Below are 27717 nucleotides of genomic sequence, written 5' to 3'. Positions count from 1 at the left end.
GTGTTGAAGCGTGAAACCACAACAATTTACAATTTGAGTACGACGTTTCGCTGGTAATTGCATCCAGCATCATCGGGCAATTCGCCAGAATGGTAATTGTCTTTTGTCAACGTGACACTTTTTTACTGATTGGCCGTGTCGGGTGGTGGAGGGTTACGACACATTTATAAATAACGCGATCTAAACCCAAAAACGTTGATTATGAATAATATTGGTCGCGAAAGCCTACGTGTTAAAAGGTAAAGTAACTTACCCTTTTTACCGGGTAAAAGGGTAAAGGTAAAGGGTAAAGGTGTCGACATGCCAAGGGGTAAGGTAAAGGGTAGGGTAAAGGTAGCTCGGAAGAATTACCCGGTAGGGTAAAGGAAGCGCGAAGTATTACCCGGTAAATACGGTACCTAGTTTATCACTAAAAGCTCCGTGGCGCAGTCCGTGGCCTCCATTTAATAAGTAATATTAAAAACAACTTTCTTGAAAACACGCTTTTATGAAATGTGCTAGTAATGGAAGAACTCCACGACTCCAGGAAGTGGCCCCGAAGCTTGCCACAACGTAAGGGGCCGTGGTGATTTACAGCCAACGTTAGTTGAGCGTGGACAATTAGACCCCAAGCCGAAACATAACATATAAAAAAGAATGTTTAAAAAAAATATTATTTTTATGATAGAATATAGTATTGTCATCAGTATGACATAAGTATACCAAGTTTGCAGTCAATACCACATTAGGAAGGGGGTAAAAATTTAGTTACAAGATTTGAGGATACAACGACGACGACAACAACGACAACAATGACAACGAGCGTGTAAAAATGGAATCATCGAGAGTATTTTATATGAATAAAGCGCTCTACCTTGTAGCATTTACCGTTATAAACCTTGTTCATGTGTAGTTCCCTAGTAATTACCCTGTAATCGGGTAATTTGTATGGGGTAAGGGTAAAAGGTAGGTTAAAAGGTAGGCTCGTTGCTTTTTACCTTTTATCTTTTACCTTACCTTGCTAAAGGGTAAAAGGTAAGGGTATAGTGATTGTATTGTGGTAAGTAAAAAGGTAAGGTAAAGGTAGGCTCGTTGTTTTTACCTTTTAACTTTTACCTTACCTTGCCGAGGCCTAGGCGGCAACGTGGCAGCGGTGAGCGCGGCGCGGAAACCAACTTCGGAGACTCGTAAAGGGGCAGCAAAAAAAAATCGACGATATTCGCAGCTTGCGAATTAGTTTTTCCCCAAGAGCTTCCATGACGCTAATTACTTCCACCTCCGATTAGCACGGTTGGCTACATACGCTTCAACATACCTACATAAACACTTGCATAGGCATGGCTTTTGCTACCTTGTTGATGTTTAATTACGTGAAGACCCACGAATTCTTAATTTAAAACCAGGTGGAGGCGGTGATAAAACGGTGGCCAGACTTCGACAGTCACTTGCAGCCAATTTCGGTCGCAAATATCTGAACCGGTCCTGGGCCTCCTCTAGGTCAACTCAGCCGTAAACGAGTACTCGGCACTCCGTCTAATCATCGGCAGTGGGGTGGACCGAAACGCCACCTAGTGCACCGAACCGGTAGGCCTCCATGGAAGCTCGCGAACAGCACTTCTCCCAACAGTCTCTTACGGTTATATGTGTGATTTTCGTCCGCAATTACATTCGTTGTTGAACGCACACTCTTGAGTACACCTTCACCTTGAGAACACGACAGGGCACTCATTGCTCTCTTGGTCTCCCTTGTTAGGCCTCTATGGAGAGATAGCCTGATGATGATGATACACCGTGTGGAGGCTGTTGTGGGTGTGAACGTGCGATCCGGGACGATCCTTGCACCACTGACAAAACCCAGGCGTGATGGGGCTCACCTGCAATTCAGCCCTTATGAAGCATTTCCTCCCCCCCGGTGGTTTATTCAATGAATCGACGATTTGGTTCGGGAAGCTGTTCCAGTTTTCTAAACATCCCGGGAATGCTAGCACCTCCTCAAGTGGCTGCAAGGGTGACGTCAACCCGTTACCCACAGCATATAGCGGTTTAAAAAAGTTGCAAGTGATTCGGTGGAACTTATTGTGAGTTTAAGAGGAGATGTTAATTCTCCTCTAAACCCAGGAGCAGAGTTTGGGACTTCTGTCCGTGGAGTTTCTGTGCCCCCCCCTCATCCCATGCAGGACATCTGTGAGAAAGAATCTTCGTAACTTATCGGATTCCCGCCAGCCCAAATAAAGATTCTCATTCAAAATATCCTGATATTGTCATTAAATATAATCCCCAATAGCGGCGTTCGCGCTCCCACAAACAACGCCGGAAAGTTCCAAGGTCGTTCGGTTTTAAATTACGCTCCAACATCTGGGATTGCGCCTTCCGCGACTGGGACGAAAAAAACAGCATTTTACGGGGGAGGGGAAAGGCTTGGGTGGGGGTGCAAGGGAAAAGCAAATTTTGTAAAATATAATTTCAGAAACAAAATTTTTTTGTCAAGTAGATCGATTTATATTTTTTCAAAGCCAAAGCGGCACCGTTTCTCCAACAGAAACATTGGGCAGCGCGGGCCCCAAAAAGCTCCGTCACCGGGAGCGTTAAGCGAAGAAAAAATAATAAAAATACTCGCACACCGCACATCGAACACGGCTCGTTTAAATAGGCGCTGTCCGATTCAATATCAATAGCATCGCCGGGAGAGGCTCCCGCTCGAGCCAGGGGGCATCGCGAGCGCGTGCGCAGGCCGCTTTAATTCTCTCGCACCTCTCGCACAAATCACCACCTACACCCCCCCCCCACAACCGCAGGTCACGAGCCCAGGCAACCTATGAGTGATGTCACACCGTCCCACAGGGCGCAGCGCTAGAAATGCACGCGGGATACTGGCCGAGCCACGATTCGATTTCTTAGCACCCTCCCCCCCCCACCCCACATACACCCTGCGACCCCCACCCCCATCTCCAATTCTCCCTCGTATCCCCCCCCCTCGCTCCCCACTGTCAGACGGAAGCTCTCAAATACTGACTGGCAGAAAACGGACCTCTGTCGGTGCACTCATTAAAGTTTTATCCACAGAAGAGCTTGATGCGTGTGCAGGAGCGAGCGCCGTGCCGTGTGCACAACCATGTGTGGAGGCTTGCGTGCGTGCGCGCGCGTGCGTGCGTGTGCCCATACGGCCTTCAGGAGGTACTTGCTAACAGCACTTGCCCCAACAGTCTGTTATGGCTATATGGGGGATCTTTGTCTTTGTGCACGCACACACACACAAAGGAAGACAAAGAACCCCCCCCCCCCCCATTCTCATAGAGCTGTATGGGCCATCGGGGAAAGTGCTGACACGAAGCACATATTAAAGCCATCACAGCACATGACGCAATGTGGATTTACGTCGCGAATAGGTGTGGCTGCATCTCTCTCAAGATGCTCCGCAGAAACAGGGGCCACATTTGATTTAAATGCGTAGATTAACGAAATCAGTCCAAAGAGGAGGTGAAAACTAAACAATTTATTTGTACTACCAGGTAAGGCCCACTGAGACAAGGCCAGGAAGAAGGATGTCTACGGTGTTAGGCCAATCAGTTTAAAAGACAATGCATACATCATGAGCGCATATTTGTGTTTGCACGTTTAATCACAAGTACGCGTGGTTAACGCAGACTTGATGCATCTTGACACCAATTGTATTATTTTTTATTTCGTATGGCATTTTTGGGGATTGCAACAGACCTATTTTATTGCCAGAAAGATCAAACATATTCTTATTTTCCATACGGACTCAAGAGTTAGAGGAGTTAGACGAGAGGCGGGGAGCGAGAGGTAGGCAGCCGTGCGAGACCCTGGAGGATTTTGAAGATGCTGAGAGAAATCTCGAAATTGATCTGGGATTGGATTGGGAACCAGTGGAGCGATCGGGGTGGAGGGGGGGGGTGACGTCGTCTCGTTATCGGGGTTCGGGAGAGGAGATCTTAGCAGCGGAATTTCAAATCCTCTGGAGGAAATTTCGGATGGGTGGGGGCATGTGGCCAGTACCAGTCATGCCTGACCACTTTTAATCTGCCCTCTTCATGTTGACACACTTGCACCAGGCACTCCATTTAGGCTGAGGTGATGTAGGGGAGGTCCAGAACGGGTTATATTATATCACATCCTGACCCCGTGTTGTGGAAGACTTGGAGTCTCAAACATGGGTGATGAGCGCAGTAGATTTTTCGCTTCAGGTTATTGCTAAAAAACGCAGGAAAATGAGTTTAAACACTTTTTTTAAAAAATGTACGTTTTTGTTGTTGTTGCAATTTTGATGAGCTTGTAAAAAAAATACAAAGCGATGTAAATCCATCTTTTACGACCTGCTCACATGCTCGGCTAATGATTTTCATCCAATCAATAGCAATGTCAAGTTAAGTCAAGGACAAAGTGAGGCCTGTGAATTGTAATTTTGTTCAGGATTCGTTATTTACTACTACTATCATCATTATCCAAGAGAGCACGAGCAAATATCGCCGTTGCCGTACAAATGCAGAGCTATTTCCGTTCGCGGAATATGGGACGCATTTCCGAACAAAGAAAACACGAGGGGGGGGGGGGTCACGTTTCCCACTGGTGTACATTACGACGCGCGTTATTTTTTTTTCCCTGCAAATGGAAAAAAACAAAAGTATCCACTCCGATATATCAAAGGCGAGGCGGGGAGGGGTATTGGAGCAAAGCTGTGCATAGCATAATCGCTTTGCGACAATTTGCAAACAATCTCGTCGTGTGCGTAGGCATGTTCTTTCGTGCGTAGCCAACCGTGCTCATTGGAGGTGCGCGACAAGGACAACAGACTGCACACAAAAATACATCAGTCGGAAGGCTGCACGGTGTACTTCACCGTTCGTGTACGAACACGCGTGGGCACGCGGGCATTTATTTGATATTATAAGGGAAGTGGGGGGGGGGTAGCGGTGGCGTCAGTGGTTAGAGCATTTAGCTACAAAAACCCAGTGCGCCCTGGGTTCAATTTCCGGCCAAGGCCAAAAGTGATGTATAATACATGAACCGGTTGTGGTCCCACCCCACGGTCAACTCAGCATTGAAGGTGCAGCGTGTCAGCATCAACACGGAGATTAACACATTTAAATTCTTCCATCGTGAGAAAGCGTTGGAAAAAACAACTCGTGTAAAATTGATGCGGTGAATGGCGACGAAATGTCACGAATCGACGACGCTGTGCGTTTTTTTTTTTTAAAGACAGTGTACTGTACTCACCGCAGAGAACTTTAGCGACACGACCGCATCCTACGGTAGCTGTGCCACACGCCCTACCGCATTTGCCTTTGACTTCCGTTCGGAAGCAATTTCGTTCCGATGACGTGAACGCACGGAATCGGAAGAAAAAAACTGATGACGTACACCCACGTACGTCATCGGAATGGGAAAGGGTTGACACGTTCTCTAGCCCGCGCGTGCCTCTTCTTCCCGTCCCTCAATGTAGCTCCCTAGCACTCGCCTCTTGCGTGCTTCTTAACGCGCTTTTCAGCTTTTGTTCCATTTTCTCCGATAAGAGTTATGGCCCGGTTCTCAATTACGACGAGGTCGCAGCTCGACCTGCCAGCTTGGCTCGACTCGGCTCCGTCGCTCCTCCAGGGTGGGTAAAACGAGAACCACACGGCGACGATCAGACAAACATCTCGGCGCGCGCGTGTGTGTGCGCACGCGCGCGTCAACGGGTTGGTTAAACGTATTCCATTGTATTCTCGAGCAGAGACCCCCGGGGGGCTATATCGCCAAGGCCACGCGTTCCAAATTTTTGTCGAGATGAGAGTCTGGTCCCATGGGTTTGGCGGGAAATCAGATCCTTGCCATACGAACGTGGAATCTATAGAGGGTGCTGCCCGAACAGATGAAGATCGTCTGGTGCTCGTCTGCTCGCCCACGGAAACTTTTTCACACTATTATTGTTTTTTAAGTACGTGCTTGTGAAGTTGCTTCAAATTAGCATTTTCGTTCGGTTTACAGACTACTTGTGAATGAATAATTGAGCGGCTCCAGATTTGATAGTTAATAATTGATGCCTGCGTTGAACAACTCAACTCTCGTACGCAATGTGAACGTGTAATTTTTTTTTTGACGAAGGCAAAATAATAATTTGGAGGTGTGCTCGTGATAATTGCGATTTTATTTGGGCCGCACGTTGACTGGAGCCACTGCCTCGGCATCGATAGCTTTGCCTTCGACCTAAACCCAAAAATGATTATCGGTTAAAATGGATACAACGTTCAATTTATTTGCAAACGGAGTTTACGCAATAATAATTTCAACCCGTAGAGCAGTATCTGCACTCGAAGACGGAGAACGACTCAGAGGTGCGAGGAGGCAACAGCCACGTGATGAGCCGCCACCAAATTTCCTCCCCAAGCTCTAAAGTCCTCTCTATATCAAGGTGTTTCCGGTCAATTTTACTGGGTGTTTATACACGCTGGAGGAAACCGGAGGACTCGGGGGAAAAAGACACGCGTGGGGGCAACACTTTCTCCCCCGATAACCCACTTGCTGTACTGCCGTCTGTTGGAGGGTATGGCGACTTCGAAGCCCATGGGAAGGGGAGCTTCGCGTTATCGTTTGTGCGATCCACCAAGCCTCGCTGCCTCCAGTGCCGGATCACAGGCGTGCGCGCAGTCACACCGCTCGGCTCGTGCACAAGGGCAACCACGGATATAATGCTGGGTTTCACAGCGGCGAGATGTTAACTACCTCGCCTGGTATACAGGAGATCAAGGGATCAATCACGACCCTGACGCCTGTATATTGTGGATTTTTCTCCGGATCCTCCGGTTTTTCCCTCTTCAGTTAGAAACACGCGTTTAGAGTATTTGGCTGCTGTACATTTCCACGTGACAAGCCACTTCGTTGAACGATTATTTGTGGCCAGGTTGCTTCTGAAAAATAACTATATAGCTCAGTGGGCCTTACTTGGTAATACAAAATAAAAAAGATAAACATTTTACAACACTGAGCAGAAGGAGCTTAACTCTTATCAAAATCGAATGGTTTATACTTCATTCATAGATTATTTGAGGAAAATGTTTTTATATATATTTACACACCCACGCATGTTCTCCACTTTCGCATTCCCATCTGCGATGCATTCTTGCGTTGTTTTCATTTCGCTTGCAATATCCTCAACAAATGCCGATACATTTGGAGAACTTGAAGTTGTTGTTTTAAAGCAAAAACTGACATTTAAAACATCGGAAAAACATTGCCGCTAATCTCTACAGACTACAAATTATATATGGACATTATGCAATTTATACTTAGTGTCAACGATTCAGAGACAGAGTTTCTAGGAGGCACTTTCTTTATTAACAACTTTCACGGTCTCGTCCGCACACTCTCCACAGTAGCTCAGCCCAGCCTGTACACAACACCGGCCGTCTAACACTGACGGCGCTGACTGAGATAACCAACTACTCTCCTTCGTAGCGCAACGTCTAGCGGAGACGTTTAGCGACGACGGCGACGGGACGACAGCAAAAACTAGACCGACAGCCCCGAGCCCCCCACTCTCGGCTCCTTTTATGCTCCCAGCAGCGCGGCCTGGCTCCGCCCTGACCGCGCCTCCCTTCTGGAACCCGCCAGCAGGTTCCAGGGGCCTCCAGACGGGGTCCTCCGTGACCCTTGCCCTAGTTCCTCCGCTCTGCCAACACACACCGTGCACAGCCTCACCGGCGTGTGTGCCGTCTGTCCACCACAGTTGCCGTTGCTGTCCACCAGCCAGCGCTATTACACTACACTTGTAAAGAATATCGCACCTGTGACTTGACGAATTGTTTCAGAGTGCAGATTTTTTTTTTTTTGCCCAGGGGGCCCCTGGTGGCAATAGCAGGCTGGCATGTCTGTTACTCAAAAATATTTATGCAGGACTTGGGACAAACCTGAAAATCAGCTTCTGTGATAAAGTCACCAACAACACCTGCCATCCGAAAGTTCATTTCTGAATTTGGTACGACTGTTATCTCCAGATTATAAGTTGTACTTCCCCCCCTTACTCCCAGAATGTTAAAGCAAAAGTTGGTCGTGCGTCTTAGAATCCAGTAGGTGTGTGTATGTTTGTGTGTGTGGGGGAGCGGTAGTGTCGCCGTTCACGCGCTACGCTACGAACCCGGCGACCCGAGTTCGATTCCCGCTCACGGCCAATACCAGTGACAATTACCTGAACCTGTCCTGGGCATCGCCTAGGTCGACTCAGCTTCAAATGAGTACCTGGTGCGATGTGTAAACATCGCCACTGGGGAGGCAAAGGCGGCCGGGCGTGGTGTTGGGCACCCACCCCCTCATGTGCCGTGCCAGCCTTCATAGGTGCTCGCTAACAGCACTTTCCCCAACAGCCTGTTAAGGATATACGGCGGATCTTTGTCTTTGTGTGGGGAACGGTGGTGCAATGGTGAGCGCTCTGCGCTACTAACCCGTCGATCAGAGTTAAATTCCCGCTCACGACGAATAATAATGGAGAATATTTGAACCAGTCCTGGGCCTCCCCCTAGGTCGACTCAGCTTCAAATGAGTACCTGGAGCGGTGTCTAAACACCACCACTGGGGGAGACAAAGGCGGTCGGGCGTGGGGCTGGCCACACAGCTCCTTCGCGTGCCGTTGTGGCCTTCATGGGTGCTCGCTTAGCAGCACTTGCCCCCAAAAAGTCCGTTAGGGTTATTTACGGGGAATGGGGGGGGGGGGAAATCTTTGCCTTTTGAGTACGTGACCAGAAATTTGTACAAATTTGTACAACTTTATCGACGCCGGGCACACGTTCATGGGGCGCCTCCGTTTTACTTCCCCGCAGTGTCCCAAGGATCCTGAGAATACGGTCAACTTTTTTCAAGCACGTGCTTAAAATTTAATGTCGAGAGAGAAAAAAAACTGGCGCCGAATTAGGAAGTGGTTTGGACAGTAATTTCGAGTGGGGTGGCCGGCTGCACCACCAGGGTTTCACCTAATTTTTGCTTTTCCTAACCCCTTGGCCCCGCCAGCTGCGAGCTATTTAAACGCAGACTTCCACAAAGGCGTTTCGCCGATTTGCTTTACTTTCTGAAGCTTCAACGAGAAACAGATGACGTCTGTGGCGAGCCCTTTTGCTCCGACTACTGCCGGTTGAGAATATAATTTTCATGGAGGCGTCGTCTTTCCAGGGTGGGGAAGACAACGCAAATTGTCAAACAACTCGCCGCGTGCGCATCGGTACAATTGGAATTAGCGGGGTGGCACAGCAACGGTCAACGGAGCTGACATCAGAGAAGTAAACGCCAAAATAAATGTTATTGTGTACGCGCCAAGCTGACGGATAACGTACACAAATGATACATTTAAAAAAATAAATGTTAGAAAATATAAACTGACTGACTCATCGATTGACTGCGCGAGTGACTGAAGTTTAGCGATCGCTCTGGAAGGGATAGAAAGTTGAAGTTTAGAATGTTTAGTTGAGTCTATGCTTGCGGAATACGAACCTCCGATTTTTTTTTTTGGGACGTAAAAAAAGTCAGCCCTCCAAGTTCTCAATTGCTTTCAGTCTCGAGCTAAACACTTCCAAATATAGGATCTCGCCAATCGGTGAGAACCAGGTAAGTTACCTCCTGTGGGATTTAACGCAAAACATACTAAGTGGATGTAGCCCAATACTGTAGGCTACGAGTTACAACCGTGCTCACCCTGCACCTAAGATTAGCACGGTTGACTACGTACGGCCCAAAAGAAGTTCAACATACAACAAACATGCAACAATAGCATCATTATAAATCCAAGGGGTGGAGCGGTTGTCACGGTGGTTAGCACACCGGGGTTAAGAACCGTGCGAACGAGAGTTCGATTCCCAAACACTGCGAACATCAGTGGCGAGTGATATCTGAACAGGTGCCCCATCCTTTGACCAACTCACAATGAGCAGCGTGGTAAAGAACGGGGAACACTTTCGTTTGGCAGTTGTTTGACAAAAAGGCTGAGAATTTCTGAATTTACTTATCAAACAATTCGACTCGAATGGCTATTCAATACAGAAACACGTGCAATAAAGTGTCTCTAGACATGTTTCGATGCATTAAGAGATGCGCTATCCGCTGTGTATGAAATCGATTACTCAACTTGCCTATGGGTTCCGTTACTCGAGTAAGCGGGATAACACAATAACAGTAAGGGAAATACGTTCCTTCGGAGTGGGCAAGTAGGAACTTGGTTGGACAGCGCATTCGTGCGATCCGTGTCACGTGGCGCAAGCTGCGTTGGGGCGGCGCGTCACGTGGTGCTGAGCCCGCCCGAAGCGCTCTATGAAATACAAATCGAGGGCGTGGCTAGGCACGACAGACAGACAGACAGACAAATAATCCCTGGTGGGCAGTGTGGAACTGTTGTTCCTACCTGTATTGAGCTGCACATCGGCTACCACGTGTGTCGCTGGACGGGAGGTGATGGGCAGGGCATTGGTGACGTCATTTGGCTGGGCGTGAAATGCTGGGGGATGTCACGGGAGGCTGCTGGATACCAGCAGCAGTATCCATTGCTGTACTGTACTTATATGTTCCCGAGTCTGTGCTCCCGGCATTCACCAACCAAAGCGTACCAGCATGAAGAGGTGTTATCAAATAACTCTCATGTATGTACGTGCGTTGACCTTCTTTCGCACCGTAACCAACCGCGCTAATTGGAGGTGTGTGGGAAGGACAACAAACAAATGATCACGAGGAACTCATTTGAGGCCGAGTCGACCTAGGGAAGGCCCAGGACCGGTTCAGATAATTGTCGCTGGTTTTGGCCGTGAGCGGGAATCGAACTCGGCCACCAGCAATGGGCATTGGGGAGACACTCACCCGGCAGTGGATCAACGGGCACAACCGTACGTGCATGTTGTGCGAGGCGTACTGACCAGTCGCACGCCTCTTGAACACCATGGTCGCCTGTTGAAGCAAGAGCCTTGAGCCTGAAATGCAAGATGCACACGCATGCATACCTGTAAGTCAACTGCTTAAGCGATGCCACCCACACAATGCAGCCTTAAAATCCGGCGTGCCCACAAAGACAAACATTCCACTCCGCCCCCCCCCCCCATAGCCTTCAACGGACGGTTGGCAAAAGTGCGAGCATCTAACGAAGGCTCGCAGGCCTGCACGGCGAGCAAAGAGGTGCAGTTGCTCAACACCACGTCTCCCCCGCGCTGATGTGTAACACGCAGCGCAAGCAGGTACGCATTTAAGGGGTGCCTGGTGCGGTGTGTAAACATTTGGCCTTGTGCCATGTGACAGGAAGCTACGAAGATCAGACCTTGCAAAATATGTGTGCTTGTGTCTGGCTATCTGTGTATGTGTACACATACAAAGATCCCCCCCCCACCCCTCCATATAGCCTGAACAGACTGTTGGGGTAAGTGCTGTAAGTGAGCACCTATGAAGGCCGGCACGGCACACAGTGGCGATGTTTACACACCACATCAGGACCTCGTTTTGAGGCTGAGTCGACCTAGGGGAGAGGCCCCAGGACCTGTTCAAATATTCGCCACTCTTATTGGTCGTGAGTGGGAATCGAAAACCAGGTTGCCAGGTTCGTAGAGCAGTGTGCTAACCATCGTGCCACCGCTCCCCACTTACAAATACCCAAAACACAAATCAAAGATCCCTTGAATAGCCTTAACAGACTGTTGGGGCAAGTGGCGTTAGCGAGCAGCTTATGAAGGCCGGCACGGCACTTTTTAAACATGTCACACAAGGGACGTGCAGGTGTATATGTAAACAAGCGGGAGGAAAATATCCGCTTGGATTCTGTGACGCTTTCCAAGCGCGCCTTGTCTTCACGAGGAGTATGTGCACGGTCCTTAGCGGTGTTCAAGTCGACAGGCAGCTGCTAGGGCAGAGAAAGTCTGCATAGTTGCAAACATGACCTTGTTTTTCTCTCTGGTGTATTTCTGCAGATAACACTGGTCAACAAAAAAATATATATTTTTTATGACCTGGACTTTTGCAGCTGTTTTAGACTAATTTCAGGGTGCTGATTCCAAATCTGATCTCAAATTTGCTCTATCACATCTCATTTTTATGCTATCGGCATACCCCATTTTTATTGATTTTACCCAAAATTAACTCTGTCACTTATGATTGCAAGTTGTTGCTAGTCAGTGACTGCTTTAGTGTTAAAATATGGTGCTGTATTTTTAGGATAGTGTGTTTATAATGTCATTTTACGTAGATATCCACATTTATTTAATATTTTTCTTCTGCAGTTTTTATTGAAAATGCAATATTTGATATCTCAAAAACCTGATGTGATAGACAAAAACTGATGCCAGATTTGGAATCCGCACCCCAAAATTACATTAAACCCGTTGTAATACCTTATGCCAGAATAAGTGTATTGACCAGTGTTATAAGCAAGAACCCTTTGATAAATGTGGCCGGCTTTCTGAAGGATAAGTCGCAGAATAACAACGGCGGTCTTTTGCTCTCCGAACGTTTGTGCATCTTTGATCATCTTCCACGAGAGATGGCGTTCCCCCCCCCCCACCGTTACAGATGGGCAGAGCCAAAGCAGGAACGCGACGAACGCTTCCAAACCTTAAGTTTGGCAAGCGAGAAGAGGAAGAAAAATAGCGACCACACAAATAAACGATGCGCGCTCAAGCAAAAGGCTAAAAAGAAAAACACTTGTTTTTTGCTCTCACAAAAGAAAGTCTGTTTGCCAAATTGTTATCCGACTTTTAAACGTGCAAAAAAAACACAACCCCGTTTCTGGCAATGATTTACAACATCCCCCTCCCCCGCCCCCATCTTCCAGCACCGCCTCATAGTGATTTTGCAGATCGGAAGTCGACTGCGGAGGAGATGTACAATTCTGTGTGCGTGTGAGCGCAAGCGTGACCGGCACCGCACGCGGAAAAAAACCGTGAGTGACCTCAAGCTGCACCAATTATATTATTCTGGCACAACTCCCCACCCCACGCCACCGCCACCATCGCTCCTGACCCTCCTCGGTCTCCCCGCTCTCCTCCCTTCTCTCCTTCTCCATCCCCCCGGCCACCATCGTGCCCTCAGCGACCTTCCTTCCACTTCCCAGCCTCCCCGCTTTCCGAAAGCAGTTAACCCCGGCTATCGAGGCACATCTGCTTAAATTGTTATCGTGGTGCGTTCGCTGGAAAACGCAGGCCTGCAGGCAAAGACACAGATTACCCCCCCCCATGTGTAGCCTCAATAGACTTTTGGGGCAAGCGCTGTTAGCGAGCACCTATGAAGGCCGGCCACGGCACACACGAGCGGTGGGTGGCCAGCACCACGCGAGGCGTGGCGATATTTGCCACTCCGCGCCGGTCACTCATTTGAGGCCGAGTCGACCTGGGGGAGGCCCAGGACTGGTTCAGCTATTCGTCACCCACAATGTGCGCACGGGCGCTCGACAGAGAGAGGGCCCTGGGCACGTTCGCTGCTGCCAAAGGAGGGAGAGCGAAAGACGCCCCATGAATGGGGCTGGCGCCCGTTCGCACACACACGGGAGGGAGAGACAGCACACACATGGGAGAGAGACAGCGCACACACACACGGGAGGGAGAGAGACAACACACACACATGGGATGGAGAGACAACGCACACACATGGGAGGGAGAGAGTGCACACACACACGAGGGAGAGACAACACACACACACGTGAGGGAGAAAGTGCACACACACACACGGGATGGAGAGACAGCGCACACACACACATGGGAGGGAGAGAGTGCACACACACACACATGGGATGGAGAGAGTGCACACACACACACATGGGAGGGAGAGAGTGCACACACACACACGGGATGGAGAGAGTGCACACACACACATGGGAGGGAGCGCACACACACACACATGGGAGGGAGAGAGTGCACACACACACATGGGAGGGAGCGCACACACACACATGGGAGGGAGAGAGTGCACACACACACATGGGAGGGAGAGCGTGCACACACACACACGGGATGGAGAGACAGCGCACACACACATGGGAGGGAGAGGGATAAGAGAAGAGCACGCACGAGAGAGCAGAGAGAGCGAGAGAGAGCGAGCCGAGCGCTTTCTGGGTCAAACAGGGTAGGGAGAAGCAGGCAACGGCAGCCAGCGCATGCCAGAGAAATCACATAACCGCAGTAGGAAGTCCGCTGTCAAGAGGAGGAGGGCTCCAAGAGAGACTACTGCACTTAGCGAACGGCATATGCGCTCTGTGTTATGTTATTGCCGCCGCAAAGCGTGCGCGGGGCATAAGGCGAAAGGATTGCAAGTTGGGCAGCCGCGTGCCGCATAATTTATGTAGCGTCCGTTCCCGTAAATGTATCACGCCTGGTTCCTCGCGGATTGGAATAACTGCTCATCCACGGTTTGAAGGGCGATGACACTTTTTTGCATGGTGATAGTGCAACAAAGAGAGCGATCTCCCTCCCCTCCTCCCCTCCTCCCCATCCCCTGGCCTACCACGTAGCCTGTTGATGAAAGTGCACTTAAGCGAGCACCTATTAAGGCCGCTGCAGTGAGCTGAATGCGGGTGGCTGTGTACGCATGTGCCGCAGCAGCAGAGGTCGCAAACGTGTTTTGATTCCTTACCCGTACCCGGCCGCACCAGGGTCGCAAACGGGTACCCGTACCCGGCCGTACCCGTACCCTACCCGTACCCGGCCGGGTACGGGTAGGGTACGGGTATCGGGTACCTGATTGCGACCTCTGGGATGAAGCCATGTTGCAGGCGCGGGTGGGTTGATTCTAGGAACTTGAATTGTGAGAAGAGACAAGACGTTGGGAAATGAGTGACAAACGGTTACTCACCAGTGACTCACGGTCTACCCGTACCCGGCCGCACCAGGGTCGCAAACGGGTACCCGTACCCGGCCGGGTACGGGTAGCCGGGTATCGGGTAGGGTACGGGTATCGGGTACCTGGTTGCGAGCTCTGCCCAGCAGTCTGTTAATGCTGTACGGGGGATCTTTGTTCTTGGTGGGGGGGGGGGGGGGCGCTGCGCTACGATCCCGGCGACCCGAGTTCGATTCCTGCTCACGGCCAACACCGGCGGCCAAAATTTGAACCGGTCCTCTGGGCCTCCCCTAGGTAGACTCAGCCTCAAACGAGTGTGATGTGGAGGCGTCGCCACTGTATGCCGAGCCGGCCTTCATAGGTACTCGCTAACAGCACTTGCCCCAACAGTCTGTTAAGGCTATATGGGAGGGTCTTTGTATGTATCTACACAAACGCAGATAGCAAGACACAAGCACACATGTTTTCGAGGTCTCATCTTCATAGCCAAGGTCTCCCACGTGGTGCCACACCAATGCTAACCTGTCCTCCGTATGCATTCTGAACTTCTTCCTCAACCGTACGTAGCCAACCGTACTAATCGGAGGTGCAGGTGAAGGACAACATCCTGCACACGTGTCGCATCCATCAAAACCTTCCCACCCCCCCTCCCTTCCGAATCACATCGACAACACCGTCTTGACCGCCGTCAATCACGAGCTTCGAAAGCTTGCTTCATGCTCTATTCCCCAACCATCGCTACGCGTGTATCTCGCTCATCGTAACCTCCTCTTCCTCGTGGCACTCTAACAACGGTCTCTTACCAAGTCACAAGTTGCTCAGCCTATCTTCGCACGACATCCCTAACATCACGTAGGTAAAACATTACAATTAATAAAAGTAAAATAAAATAAAATCACGACGTTTCGGAGGCAACACAAGCTTCCGTCTTCAGGTGGAACCGTCACAGCCACGACAGCTGTATCAAGTAAATGAGAGATTGATACAGCTGTCGTGGCTGTGACGGTTCCACCTGAAGACGGAAGCTCGTGTTGCCACCGAAACGTCGTGAATTTTATTTTATTTTACTTTTAGTAATTGTAATGTTTTACCTACGTGACTTTACCGAAAAAAACCTAATAATATGAATCCTTGCAGTCACGAAAGCTTAAAATCTAGAATCCCTAACATCCTCTGAATTGCGCAAATGTGTCAAGGCCAAATGTTAATTTTCCTTTAACGCGTTCTTAAAATCCAACTTTCTAACTGATGCAGTCACACGGCCATTAGCTATGCCCCAAGCATCCGTCTCTTGACAGTAAAGATGACATCTCTGCGATTAGCATTTAAAGGGATAAGCAAACCGAAACCCAAATACCGCATTACTTATCTTGAAGAGACATGCATAGGCTGTGCCCTGGTCTGTCTGGAATGAGTTTCAATGTTCATTTATTGAGAAAAAAAGACCGATCCATTCAGGGCTTTTGAGGTGAGGGTTTGTGGATTGCACCATTTTCAAACTCCCAAACCCGACGGGCTGAGAGATGGTCAGGAGATGGCAGTACAGCAAAGTGGACTTAATCCACCTGTCCAAAGCTCTTGTTGTTATCCTCTCATATGCATGGGGTTTCTCCAGAAAGTCTGGTTTTCCTCCCACGTGAATCCTTGCAAGCACTCATGAATAAAACGGGCCAAACATCACAATGCAGGACTTTCCTGGAAAATACCCAAAGAGACTCCGCTAAGCTTTAATTAAATTTTTTGTTACATTATTATTATTATTGCTCTTCCCAAGTTCCAAATGAATGCGTTATCCCATGACCGAACACCAATACCACTTCCCGAATTAAAAATCGGATTACGTTTAAAACAAAAAAAATAGACTATCGTAGAGATAATAAGCATCAAAGTATTTTCGTATTTCTGTGCTGTGGACCCCCCCCTCTCTCCTCCTCCGACGTTCAAAACAGGAAGGGAGCTTCCAGGTAAGAAAGCAGGCGGGCGAGCGCACAGCGGCCGCGTGAGCGGGGTGGCCCAACAAGACCACCACAACGTTAATCACAAACGAGAAGTAAACAAAGACACGGACATATCGCCTTTACGAACTTTTGGGGCAAGTGCTGTTAGCGAGCGCCTATCAAATAGGCCGGCGTGGTGCACGATCGAGTGGAGTTGGCTAGCACCACGCCCGGCCTCCTTTGTTGCCCAAGTGGCGATGTTTACATGCCGCACCGAGTCGTCGTCCAAGGCTAAGTTGACCTCGGAAAGGGGGGTTCAAGGCTGTTTTGGATAATTTAATCACCGCTTGTTTTAGCTGCGAGTGGGAATCAATCGAAGGGGGGGGGGGGTGCGCTAACCACTGCGCCACCCCTCCCACCCACCACACACGCAATAAAAAAAATAAAGATCCCCCCCCCCTCTCGTATGGCCTTGACAGACTGTTGGGGCAAGTGCTGTGAGTGAGCAGCTTATGAAGGCCGGTACGGCGCACTACGGAGTGGGTGGCCAGCACCACGCCCACGCAAAAAACCACGCGCGCACGCAAACACAAAAAAACCCATTAAAGTGCTAAATAATAGTTGAATTCTATTTAATCCAGCAAACATATGAATAATTATAGATAATATCCATTTATATTTATTCTGAAAAACAGGAGTAATATTGCGTGGAAATGAAAATTTTGAAATGTAGAAAGTACCAAGACTACAGTATAAGGTCACAGCTTGCATTATTTAAATATGGATCATTAATTTTTCAATATAGGTGGAACGGTGGCGCAGCGGTTAGCACACTGCACTACGAATTTGCTATTTTATTGAGGGACTGTGTGTTGGTGTGGTCTGGGACTGTTGTTGCTGTTGCTTTGCTGTCTTGCCAAAGCTTGTGGAAATGATGTCCTTACGCAATTTTAACTTGTATACTTTATATATATTTATTTTGTACTCTAATCGTTTTTTTGTATTGTTTGTTGTTGTAACCTTATGACCCCACGGTCACCTGTTGGACATCTGTGAAAAAGTGCTTCATAAGCTCATCGGATGTCTCCAGTATCATTCTGACGAGGAACCCGACGAACCGAGCTCAACATAATCGGCCAGGGCTCACATAGGTGGCAAGCGACATCTGAACCGATCCTAGCCTGCACCACCCACACCATCAACCCCATAAACCCGCGTTTAACCAGAACGGTGAAGTACGATCAAACAACCTCTCCCGCCCTTCACTCTGGCAAATGAGACTATCCCTGGTCTCTCCTCGAGTTCACCTTGCGAAACAAAATAATCTTTGAATTCCATCCAGAAGCCGATTGACAAAGGGCTGTAAATTATTATTATTTGGTGACAGATTAATGCTGAGATTGAGGAATCATTTTGCACCACGCATGGAACAATTTGCCCACTTTACCGCACGGACATATACATTCCTGCTAACACATGAGGTTAAATACACCATGATATCCCTACGGTGTGATTGGTAATGCGTGCGTTTTATAAGAAATGCCAAGTTGCAAATGTTGAATTGATTTTTGCTCGGACGGGAATTCTTATGTTGCGGTATCTGATAAGCTTGAACTGTTAATATCCTGCATGTAAAAAAACCAACACTTTCCACTGTGCACAGTATATGATTAACTCAAAACAATAATTCACTAATAATCGCCTGTGACCTTATCACCCGGAATGTGCCCAATCTCAGAAGCTAAGCAGGTTTAAGCTTGGACAGTGTTTGTATGTGTTTATGTTGAACTTGCTTTACACAGTACGTAGCCAACCGCACTAATCGGAGGTGCTTAGACGAAACAACACCACGATTAACAACAACAACAGGTTGTGTAGGCTGTGGAAATAAATTTGATTATACAGCAGAGGGCAGTGCAAAATAAATAAAAGCCAGTCGGCACTGCATTTCTCTTCTCCCCCGCCTAAGAACAAACATGGGACAGACGGTGTCGTAAAGTATGATCGTATAACTCCACGAGTCAGGGGCGACGTGCGGGACATTCTAATCCAGCAGCGGACTGACACAAGGGCCCACGCGTGTCCATGTACACACCCCTCTTGTGGGGCGCGCGGTGTAAATGTAGGATAAATGTGGCCTCTACCACGGAGCACAATGGCCCACTCTTCGCGGCGAACAGTCGTGGCTTTTTAGCGCCAACGTCATGGGCAAATTTACCACAAACTTTCGACAAATGCCACGGCATTCACTCGCACGGATAAAGTTTTTTTTCGTCACCAAGTTTAATGCTGCAAACGACGGACTCAAAACAAAGGATAAAACGACTTGTTCAATGACAGCACTTATTTTTCTGAAATTAGAATAAAAAAAATTGTCAAAAGGAAAACGAAAACAAATCTTCACCACCTCTGCCACATTTAAACGTTCTGCGCATGCGCACATGCACACACCCGCACATAAACAAAGTGCAGCAAGCCCGAGGAAACGCGGCATCAGTTGGTATCTGCACGGATGGCTCCATGGTCTATTACACCCACAAATAACTGCATGCTTACCGCCAGCAATAGCAAGACTGTAAATGCCATCGCGACACTGGCTTTAGGCCATTAGTGTGCATTCAACACCAAGCATCACTCAGTCAGCACTGTCCGTGTGCAAACGTTTTGTCAAGCGCGCGCGCGCACACACACACAAGCACCCACCCAAGAACATGTAAAATGGTCTTGGGTAGGGCCCAACTACCTCGGTTTTATGATGGCCTGTAATCTGGAACGGTGGAAGCAGTGGGAGAGAGAGAGAGAAATTGCTGCCCACATTTGCGCGGATTTTCTCCGGGTGCTCCAGTTTTCCCCTGCACCGGTGCACTGCGTGCGGAACTGACCTTTATTCTATGCCATCATCAGCCGTGATCTATCCACTGCTGGATTATAATGGGCTCCTCAAGCCGTCACCTTCTCAAGGTCTTGGGGTGAAACAAACCGACGAAGCTCCTGCACATGGTCGATGTCCTCCTCTCAGATGCGTTCCCTCCTTCGGATATCACTCCAATGTGAAGACTCAACCACCGGTCGTCATTCCTTCTGCAGGAGGTCGTGGGTTCAATCCGGACCCCGACACCTGTACATTTCAGAGTTTGCGTGTCTCTCTTCCCGTGGTCGCGTGGATTTTTCTCCGGGTCCTCTGGGTTTTCTCTCCACATTCAGAATGAACATGCGTTAAGAGTATTTGGCTGCTGTAAATTTTCACGTGATGGATAAGCCACTTCGTTAAGCTATAATTTGTGATTGCCAGCGCTTCTGAAGAAGAGCTGTCTAGCTCGGTGGGCCTCATACCTGGTGAATCTTTTTGTTTTATTTTAGTTTCTAAAGACGTGTCCTGCTCAAACCTACTTTATCTAACAGTCAATGCGATGTCTTTAACTTGCATCTTTATATGTTCTTTATTTTACCAAATGGTTTTGCAATATTTTATAGAATCATATTCCTCACTCTAGATGCACTATTTTGCAATATGTTTTCTGTAATCTTAATGTTCACTTTAGTAAAATATTTCATTTATAATTAAGTAACATACAGTATAATAATATATATTTTTAAATTTGTTGACTTTTTTCATTGCTGCATTTATTGTATTTATAATTTATGCGACCTGTTGCAAACGTTGTGTTTTTAATTTCACAGGTTTTTTTGGTTGATGAAACCCGATTCAAGAGCTTCTGAGCTCACAGGGCAATTCTAAATAAACTGTTCAACAAACTGTTCAAACTCTCATCCACGTGTGCCTCTTAAGGTCTCACTGGAATTCCAAGAATGCACCTCTCCCAAGTTTCTCTGCACTCTTTTCAGCTTTTATTCCACGATCTTTGTCCATGTTTCTGATGCATTTAACCACGAAATAAATGTCCAGGAAATTACAGTGCCCGGGAGGCTTTGTTGATGATCCACCCCCTCCTCGCCGATTCGATCAAGCGTCACGAATTGAGATCGCGGTTTGATTGAAGATTTTTGTTTTGTGTCGTTTGCGTTTTTGCTCGTATTTTGTGTTCTATCGTCTTAAATAACCAATTTTAAATATGTAATAAAAACTAAAGCTATGCTATTTTACGATTAAACTATTCATTTTACCAGGTAAGGCCCACCGAGTTGTTAGCAATTTTTCAGACGTGACCTGGCCACAAATGATAGCTCAACAAAGTGGCTTATCAAGTGCAAATTGATTAGCAGACGAGTACTCTAAAAGCATGTTGATTCTAAATGTGGAGGGAAAAACCTGATGACCCAGATAAAAATCCACGCAACCACGGGGAGAACATGCCAACTCCAAATATACAGGCTTGAGGGTTGGGATCGAACCCACGACCTCTTGCATACCGGACGAGGGAGATAATATCTTGTCACTGCGGCACCCATTTATCAAATAATTTACTTGCATTTTAAATAACTGAATCCCACACACGACAACGATGGCATCGCACAATTCACCACATAAGAGTCGGAAGCATGAGACTCCATTTAAATTGATTGATTGATGCATCATTGCATGCCTTAGAGGCTCAACTGTTATTATACCAATGGCCTCCCGGTTTTTAGAACACCAGTTCAAATCCTGACCTTGATCAACGAGCGAACGCCACTTTGGTGCCAATTTAACAGTGGCATTCCCTTCCACGCGCTTAGTGACGCGTTCCCAAATTTTTTAGATTAATCTTAAAATTACCGAAACCCGGCACGGATTTAAAATTCCAGACGATTGAATTTTCTGCGTGTTCAGGATTGACGTGGATGTGGGGGCACCACCGCGCATCTGATATCCCCTTCCTCCCTCTTCCTGTCAAAAGCGGTGTCCACGTGGCATCAGTTTACTTGGCATCAGTTTGGTTAGTTTATTGTCCTACCCCGAGCATCTCTGATTAGTCACGGTTGCCTACGCACACAGCAAGATAAAAAATAGTTCCGTTTTATTTGTATATATTTTTTAAGTGATTTGTTTACCTTTCCTATACTTTGCCCTTCTGTCATCTCTTTGTATTGCTTGTTGTTGTAACGTTCTGACCTGCCCCGACTGGACATCTGTGAAAAAGAGCTTTATAGCTCATCGAATTCCTCCAGGGTTAAATAAAGATTCTGATTCTGATACATCGGATGTCACTTTTTGTGAATAGTAATGCACGCCAAATGATAAAACAACGATACAAAAGTGTTTTTTAAAACAACTCCAATATTATAATTGGTTTTTTACCCTTCTATCTGGCAACAAAACTGACACCTTTTTACAAGGAGTCATGTTTGCATAGACCGCAATACCTGCAGTCGTAATACAAACAAAAGAACATAACTCTGATAATGTGCACTGTCCTCAGAGTTATGTTCTTTTGTTTGTATTATGACTGCAGGTATTGCGGTCTATGCAAACATGACTCCTTGTAAAAAGGTGTCAGTTTTGTTGCCAGATAGAAGGGTAAAAAACCAATTATCATATTTTTACTGGCAAATGAGGTTCCCATAACTCCAATATTGTCCTCAATATTTTGAACTGTTGACGTTTTAAAATCTAAAACTAATCCCAAATATATATACACATGGAAAAAAATTATTTCCTCATTTTGTTGGTTCATGGACCCCATTGGCGATGATGAGATACGAACATGGGGAAACTTGGATGAGAAATTGGTACACACCATAGAACCGGGGAACAATGAGTCAACAATCTGAGTTCAATTCCTGGGCACGGCTGGCATCAATGGCAAGTAATTTACAAAGCTGTCCTGGACAACGCCCCCTTCATCCCCCCACCCTCACCCTCCACCACCAACCTGCACCATATCCCGCATATTCAAGCACGGTCATACGGCATCGGAGAAGGCCTTCGACCAGCAGTGCATTGACGAAGGACTCCAGGTGATCACTACAATGAATGACCACATCGCACGTCATCGAAGCCACCACTAAACGCCACTGAGGGGGTCCCCCATGGCAGCAAAGCGATTCATTTGTTTGCAGCTAATTGGCAGCCACCAGCCAGCACAAGTCGCTTGCAACCAAAACTGAACGTGCCTCTAGCTGGCGGCTCACCAACCGCAACCGAGAGGCGCTCGCAGGAAACTCCCCGACGCGGCGGAAGGAACGAGCATCTGACGACGCAGATGCGCCGCTCTCCGTTCTCGGCGACAAAAAAAACGTGAAGTCTTCGCGTCGCAATCTCAACTCGCAGGTTGCAACTCCCCCCACCCCCCCGCCGTCGCCGCACCGGTCACCCCAACCAACCCTACCCAGCCACCCACTCCCCGTCGACCTACACCCAGATCACCATCTCGCTCACGTCCACAACGCCAGCAAAATCATCAAGACAGCGTGCCTATTACACATATCACAGCCTTCCGGGAGCGTATAATTTCAGCATTGGTTCAGCTCATCAAATTCACTCACATCTCCAAAGCTACCCAGCTCACCAAACTCACTCACATCTAATGTAACCCAACTCAAACTCACTCGCATCCCCAACGCTACGCACAGCTCATCAAATTCACTAACATCCCCAAAGCTACCCAGCTCACCAAACTCACTCACATCTAATGCTACCCAACTCAAACTCGCATCTCCAACGCTACCCACAGCTCATCAAACTCACTCACATCCCCAAAGCTACCCAGCTCACCAAACTCACTCACATCTAATGCAACCCAACTCAAACTCACTCGCATCCCCAACGCTACCCACAGCTCATCAAACTCACTCACATCCCCAAAGCTACCCAGCTCACCAAACTCACTCACATCTAATGCAACCCAACTCAAACTCACTCGCATCCCCAACGCTACCCACAGCTCATCAAACTCACTCACATCCCCAAAGCTACCCAGCTCACCAAACTCACTCACATCTAATGCAACCCAACTCAAACTCACTCGCATCCCCAACGCTACCCACAGCTCATCAAACTCACTCACATCCCCAAAGCTACCCAGCTCACCAAACTCACTCACATCTAATGCAACCCAACTCAAACTCACTCGCATCCCCAACGCTACCCACAGCTCATCAAACTCACTCACATCCCCAAAGCTACCCAGCTCACCGAACTCACTTACACCCCCCCCCACCCGCTGTACCAGGGCACAACATCCGTCAGGCTAATTTATATGCAGCCGCTTTGGGGAGCGCTGCGCTCGAGTAAACAGCAATGCATATTCCCAAAATACACCCTGCAAGACATCCACTCTAATCAGCTCCAGAAAGGCCGGGGAACTTGGGGGGTGGTGGGAGACGGTGGGGTGGGTGGGTGGGTAGGGAGAGTGGTGGGGGGTGGGAAGATCGGAGCGACCCCCTGTCAGCACAGCGAGCGGCGGCCCCTTTTGGGCCACTTCCTGCCACAACACAGCGGCGGCGGCAGCAGCAGAAGAAGGGCGGCCTTCGTTATGAGAAGCCGTGGGTCGAGGCCGAGGGGGGGGGCAGGGCGGGATGTTTGGTGAAGTGCGGGGAGGGGAGGCTGGTGGGTGGAGGACATCTAGGCACGTGTGTCCCCGTTACACTGTAGCACAGCCGAGGGAGCCACCCGCCTGCCCACCCGCTCAGCCCGCCCGCTCAGCCCGCCTGCTCAGCCCACACAGTGGAGGCCGGATCGGTGAATTGGCTCCAAGAAGCCAAGGGCCTGCGCCAAGGCAACTCGCACGCCCCCCTCCCCACTCTCAACCGCGCTCTCCACGTTCAAGAGCTGCCGGTGACTTGCACGTTTCGTCGTAGCTGGCGAGAGCCGACTGGGATGGCCAACACACATGGTGGGTGTAGGTCTCCCCCGCACCTGACAGTCCCCATCCCACTCCCCCACCCACAATTTCGTGTCAGTCACAATGGTTGTTTGACCATATTTCACCGCACTCGATGAGTCCGGGTTGGTAAAGAAGGCAGAAAATAGGGGGGGTGCTGACATTGGACATGGCCAGGGGGAATGGAACGCCTCCGTTAGATCGCCACTGGGGAGACAAAGGCGGCCCCGGGCATGGTTTTGGCCACCCACCCCCCTCGTGTGCCACAGTGCTGGCCTTCAATATATTTATTTATATCGAAGAAACTTGCTTACCTTTATCTATATTTTGCACTCCTATATAGTTATATTTTTCTGTTGCTTGCTGCTGGAACTTGCCGACCCACTCCATACTTGGACATCTGTGAAAAAAAAGCTTCACAGCTCATCGGAATCAGAATAAAAATTCTGATTCCGATGCACCTCTCCCGTGCATCTTGGTACAATCGTCAGCAGTTCGTTCCGAGTCAGCACTTTTCATCCACGTGAACACTCATGGACACTTTCTTTCATCAATGTGTTTAACCGCCCCCATAATTGACTGTGCATTTGTAAATCACTCAATTTCAAGTTCCTTCTGCAATCTAAATTAAGATTCTAAATGTGATTAAGTGGCGCATTCCTGCCCAAGCACCAGTTATATTATTTTTTTGTTTCTTCTCCCAAGCGTAATTCTAAAATTCGGAGGAGGGGGTTTGGCTTTTGACGGCCGCTACACACACAGCGACGCCTCTGCGGATGAACCGCACACGGCAGGGTTTTTTAGTATTCAATTCGCAGCAGATCGCCACGCTTTGGTAATTCCCTGCAGAAATTAATGGGCGGCTGCGGGAACTTAACCGTGATCCGGCCAAACTAGGCGAGAGTCTGGCAAAATAACCTCAAAAGGACGTGCAGAACGTGAAATGGGACTTCATCATAACCAGCAGAGCAGCCCTGATCTATCTGCTGCTGGATGAAGGCTTTTCCCAAGCTGTCACCACGTCTCGGGGCCTCGCGATGCAACGGTTCGCGCGTCTTTTGCTCGGGTGCACGAGAGACGATTTCGTTGCTCCATCTCCGCAGCGGATGTCCTCCTCTCGGGCGTCAGCCCTCTCCTCCTGCGGCTCTGCCGACTTCCGTCGTGAGCTTCAACCATCGGCCATCATCCCTGCTGCGAGTGATGGGTCCCGCTCAAGCACAGTCACTCTTCTCAACGGCCTATGTGATGCCTGTAACCTCGCCCAGACTCTTCAACGTGCTCCTTCTCAGTGTAATTACAAGCACGGTTTTTTGTGCCCCTTTACAGCTTTCGTTACATTTTCTCTTCTGATGAAATATGGCTAAGAGTAGCCATATTGCACGCATATAGGTTAGGAGTATAACGATGCTTCAAATCATCCATTCCGATCGAATATTACACTCAATGCAGCACACGCATCGGTCCGTACGTGTCAAGAAGCGTTTTACAATCCGTACGTTTTACCCAATGCGTGCACGTGACCCCCTGCAGCCACACGTCGGAGAGACAAAAAGATTGCTGAATGAAACCGCCATTCAGAGCCGTGACAATTCATCAAACTGCTTATAGGCGAATGAAGCATTTTGGGAAGACTTGACATTCAGGGGGGGGGGGGGTGCAGGGGGCACATCCATCGCCGTTTATTTTTATACCTTCGGCTCAATTTGGCCTTCAACTTTCCGAATTCATTTACTCGCTCCAGCTGCTCGCTAGCTCGATCGCTCGCTCGCTGGCTCGGTACGAGGGAGTAAAAAAACGGTGAAAGCAATTCGGTAAAGAGGAAACACGCGAGGGACACGAGGGTGGGGGGGGGCAGCACGATAGCGACGACGCACACGCCTCCTTCTCTGGACAGTTTTCCCTGCGGTGAGTTAACAATAACAAATTGCCCCATATGTACACCGCTGTTTGGCTCAAGACAACCACTGATCTTTCCAAGCTTTTTACATTTTTACGCCCGGCCTATTCATGGTTTTTACAAAGCCACGGCTCGCTTTGTAGCATTTTTTTTTTAAAGCAAGTCATACCACAAATACAAAGATCACCCGTGTAGCCTTAACAGACTGTTGGGGCAAGTGCTGTTAGCGAGTAGCACCTATGAAGGCCGGCACTACACACGAGGGGGTGGGTGGCCAGCACCACGCCCGGCCGCCTTTGTCTCCCCAGTGGTGATGTTTATACACCGCACCAGGTACTCATTTGAGGCGGAGTCGACCTAGGAGAGGGGCCAAGATAGGTTCAGATAATCGTCGTCGCTAGTATTGGCTATGAGCGGGAATTGAGCTCGGGTCACCGGGTTCATAGCGCGGCTGCGCTAGACCATTGCACTACCGTTGCCCCTAATTCATACCACACACACACAGCCTTCACGTGCGACAAAAGTCAAAGATCTGTCGTGTAGCCTACGCGGGCTATTCGGGGCAAGTGCTTTTTGCGCGCACACATGAAGGCCAACAACGGCGCGCAAAAGGGTGGTGTGTTGGCGCTGACAAAAATCACGCCCGGCCACCTTTGTCTCCCCAGAGGAGATGAAACTGGGATTGCCAGCTTCGCAGACCAGTGTGCGTGTGCACACGACCACGGCGTGACGTGCTCAAGCAGATCGTGGTGGTAACACTGCCCCGTCGCCAGTGCTTTCACAGGCGAGAAATACGAAAGCGGGGAAACGTGGCTCCACATTCGAATCACGCAAAGTCCTACGCGCGTTAAAACGACACGCACCGAAAATGAGCATTTGTTCAATGTGTTCTTGAATTCGTGCGTTATCGCTGTGCCTTATTTTAGATCGCCGGAGCCTTGGGTGTGCATGGAGAATTCCAATTCAAGACCGATAACCACCACCTGATAACCATCCTGATAACCCACGAGAACATGCAATTGTTACGAGCAAAATCTGAACCAAATATAAGGCACCCACCACATTCACAAACCCAGCATGGAACCAGCGTGGTGAAGTATGGTCAGACAACCCCCACGACACGCGGTGTTGGAAGGGCTGCATCCATCGGCGGATTGACAGACCTGAGAATAATTTTACTTTTCATGTATCGGTACCGTACCTCGAAATAGTTTATCAAACATTTGTGACTTTACTCCGCATCTCCGATGAACACGGTTGGATACGTACGGTGCGAAAGAAGTTCAACATACATACGTATTACAAACCTCGTAATATATATACACAAAACAGATAATGCTTCCCCATAATTTATGTGGCTCAT

General features: G+C 48.6%; 1 protein-coding gene across 1 annotated transcript in view; it reads right to left on the bottom strand.

The window, feature by feature from the left end:
* UBASH3B (ubiquitin associated and SH3 domain containing B) overlaps positions 1 to 27717 on the bottom strand; it is a 107760-nt gene that overhangs the window by 62508 nt on the left and 17535 nt on the right. Inside the window, 1 exon segment of the mRNA XM_078870031.1 lies at positions 10863 to 10916. Within this exon segment, the coding sequence (XP_078726157.1) occupies positions 10863 to 10916 (54 nt within the window).

This window comes from Lampetra fluviatilis, chromosome 29 (genome assembly GCF_964198595.1).
Source record: "Lampetra fluviatilis chromosome 29, kcLamFluv1.1, whole genome shotgun sequence".
Classification (NCBI taxonomy): domain Eukaryota; kingdom Metazoa; phylum Chordata; class Hyperoartia; order Petromyzontiformes; family Petromyzontidae; genus Lampetra; species Lampetra fluviatilis.
This window is presented reverse-complemented; position numbering and strand designations above follow the sequence as displayed.